This window comes from Corvus brachyrhynchos, unplaced genomic scaffold (genome assembly GCF_000691975.1).
Source record: "Corvus brachyrhynchos isolate BGI_N302 unplaced genomic scaffold, ASM69197v1 scaffold3, whole genome shotgun sequence".
Lineage (NCBI taxonomy): Eukaryota > Metazoa > Chordata > Aves > Passeriformes > Corvidae > Corvus > Corvus brachyrhynchos.
In genome coordinates, this window is record NW_008237619.1 from 13,469,000 (window position 1) to 13,472,120 (window position 3,121).

General features: G+C 46.1%; 1 protein-coding gene across 1 annotated transcript; it reads right to left on the minus strand.

Moving 5' to 3' along the window:
• Positions 1-1,502: 1,502 nt before the first annotated feature.
• CDCA3 (cell division cycle associated 3) lies at positions 1,503-3,114 on the minus strand. The gene is made up of 3 exons (XM_008631929.2): positions 2,518-3,114; positions 2,284-2,405; positions 1,503-1,907 (listed from the first exon to the last, which is right to left on the minus strand). Exons 1-3 carry the CDS (start codon positions 2,600-2,602, stop codon positions 1,767-1,769), a joined length of 348 nt encoding a protein of 115 aa, XP_008630151.1. The 5' UTR covers positions 2,603-3,114; the 3' UTR covers positions 1,503-1,766.
• Positions 3,115-3,121: the final 7 nt, after the last annotated feature.

The following is a 3,121-nucleotide window of genomic DNA, read 5'->3' on the forward strand; positions in this document are numbered from 1 at the left end:
CCCATGCAAACAGCATCATCAGATGAGCACAACACCTACCTACCACTCCCACTTGTCTCTAGACACAGGTCACTTGTAGGAGTCTCAGACTGAAAGGGAAAGGAGATCAGGGAGGAGAAGCAGGGGGAGCTGGGGAGGAGGAGCACACACACTGGCCCTTCTCTCCACCTCTAAACAGCCCTGGCAGTTTCCAGCCTTGTGCAGGCTTGAAGACCTGGTCTTTATGTCTCAGGACTTTACAGTACAATTCACACACCCTGCACCTTCCTTCAGACACCTCTACCTACACTGATACCCATCCTCCTCCTTCAGAGGACCCCTCATGCAGCACTCAGATCCTTCCCTGATTTAACTCTACGTAACGCCTCTGTGCAGCTGTCCTAGATCCGTGCAGACAGCCCCAGAGACACACTGAGTTTGAGATTTCTATGGCACCATCTCAAAGAAAAAGCTAGTGTAAATTCGGCTCAGTTCCATGGGGGAACACTTAGCTCGGGTCTTATCTATGCATAAAGGGGGGAAAGGCAGCCGTCAGACCTGCCAGAATACCAGGCAATATATTTATTGTTTTCTTAGTTCAAGTTCTTATCTATGCATCAATGGCAGAAAGGTAGCCCTCCAGACCTGCCAGGATATCAGGGACTATTATATTTATTCTTATTTATTGTCTGCTTCTTGCTGTTCCTTCCCTCTTTGCCTCACTCCTGCATTGTGTGATGACCCTATCTCTCCAGTAGCCATCAGCCCATGTTTTCAAGTCTGTTTAGATCTTCATAGCCCAGGCAAATAAAGAAAGCTCACAGAAGCACTGCAGGCTGTGTTCTTTCCAGCATTGCAATGAGCTACAGCAAACATAACTCCTTTCCTGTGAGTATTGCCTGCTGGTCTCAACCAGTCAACACCTCATTCACAGACCTTGCTTTAGCTCACAGTCCCCAGGGGAGGGTGTTCCTCACATGTTTTGGTTGAGAAGAGGCTGGAGCTGGGAGAGCAAGCTGAAAGAGCATCCTTTTGAATCTTGGATGTTTTAGCTCAGTTATAGGACACAGCCATTTTGTTCAGCCCCTATTCCATTTGTTGGCTCAGAGCAAGATCCTGAAAGTGCCAAGGCTCTGCTAGGGAGAGCTGGAGATCAACAAGGTTTACTAACTTATCAACAGAAGGTCAATATTAATGGACAGTACTAACTATCTCATGTTATTTTGGATCTCACCTATACAGCAGACCCTTGCACAACTCAGTTTCAGGTCAGTGTAGGAGCAGTACAACTCCAGAGGTGACACTGTATATACATCAGTTTCCTGGAGGGAACTGCAGCTTCCCAGCCCATGCTGTTGTACACGCATTCAAGGCCATACCCTTCAGCATGCTACAGGCAGGGGCCAGTGCAGTTTTAGACTAAGGGAAGGCTGAACTATTTGTTCCTGAACCCTTTTCCCAAAGAAAATATTGTACTGGGCAAGCAGAGGACTCCTGCTGTCCTATCAGGATATACAGTCAGCAAAAGTTGAATACAAATTTATTTACTGGAGATAAAAACTCTACAGAAAAGTCAATACAGCTGATATACAATAAAAGGGACAAAGTCTGTGCTGTACATAAGACATGACAAGCTAGGAAGATGAGGGAGAGACCTTTCCCCAGCAGGGATAGGTGAGAAATGTGACCACTGCTCCGGAGTTTCAGTCTATTGCAGAATTTCTCCCCACTAGAAAACTCTCAAAACACAGGAGCAAATTACAGCAAGATCCTGAAAAAAGAAACATCTAGTTCTCCACAAAAGGACACTGTTGGTTCTCTTTGTTCAAGTCACTCCAAGTACAGTTCCCAGATTTAAGGCTCCTGCTCAGATCCACTGTCACTTCTTTCTTCTCCCCAGGGTTCTCCCCCAACACGTGCCTCTTGCCCTAGAGAAATAAAAAACCCAAACACGGAGTGTAAAACACAAGTTAATTGAAGGTTAGGTAATTCTCAGCAGAGTATGTAGCCTATTTTCAGGACATTCAGCTTGGGCTCTCTTGTGACAATGTACAAGAGTGACTTTCTTCTACAGCACTGAAATGGGCAATTTCATGGTAGGGCCAAAGATAGACATTGAACAAGACTTGGAGGCATTTAGGGACAAGACTGACCCACAGAAAAACATTTGTGAAGTTATTGGTCTCCACAGGCCTAGGAGGCCACAATTCTAAACTGGGACCCTACAAGATACAGAAATTGAAGGATTTGGCCTTTTTTTTTCAGCTCAATCTCCCTCCCTCAGTATGACCCATTGAGCTTTACCTGGCGAGGCGCAGGAGCACTGGGAGAATTATCATCTCGTAGAATGCTGAGGGGAGAGCGGCCAGTTCCTCCAGATGTTGCCATGAATTTGTTGTTGGGCTTGTGTCTTATGGGCTTGCTCACTAGTTGACAAAAGGAAACACACCAGGGCATCATGACAAGGCTCGAAGGTCCTGGATTTTAAAATCCTCCTGGCCTTTATGAACTTTGCTTGCCTGTATAGCAAAGACTTACCCAAGGGCTTTGAAGCAAAGGAATCACAGAAAGGTTGATGTCGGAAGTGAGCTCTAGAGGACCTATTCCAGCACCTAGAGCCCATTGTCCAGGACCATGTCTAGGTGTTTCTTGAATATCTCAAAGGATAGAGATTCTGCAACCTCTCTGAGCAACCTGCTCCAGTGCTTGGTCACCCTCACAGTGAAAAAACGTGTTTCCTGATGTTCAGGAGCTTCCTGTGTCCCATTCTGTCTTAACTGCCTTTAGTCCCATCACCGGGCACTACTGAAAAGAGCCTGGCTCTCCCTTCCTTCAGGTATTTATATGTATTTATAAGATACCCCCTTAGCATTTTCCTCTGCAGGTTGAACAGTTCCAGTTCTCAGCCACTCCTCCTAGGAGCAGTGCTCAGCACAGAGCTCTCTGAAGCACAGTCTGTATCTAAGTCTCTCAGCACCACTCAGCCGTAACACAGAGATGTTCTTCCCACCTTTGCTCCATAGCTCTTCCCAAGGAGAAATTGTAATATACCTCTTGGTTTTGAATACAGGCTGAAAACAATTTCTCAACTCTAGACAGAAATGGGTTCGGTAACACAACAGTTGCCCCGGCTGGAGAAGCA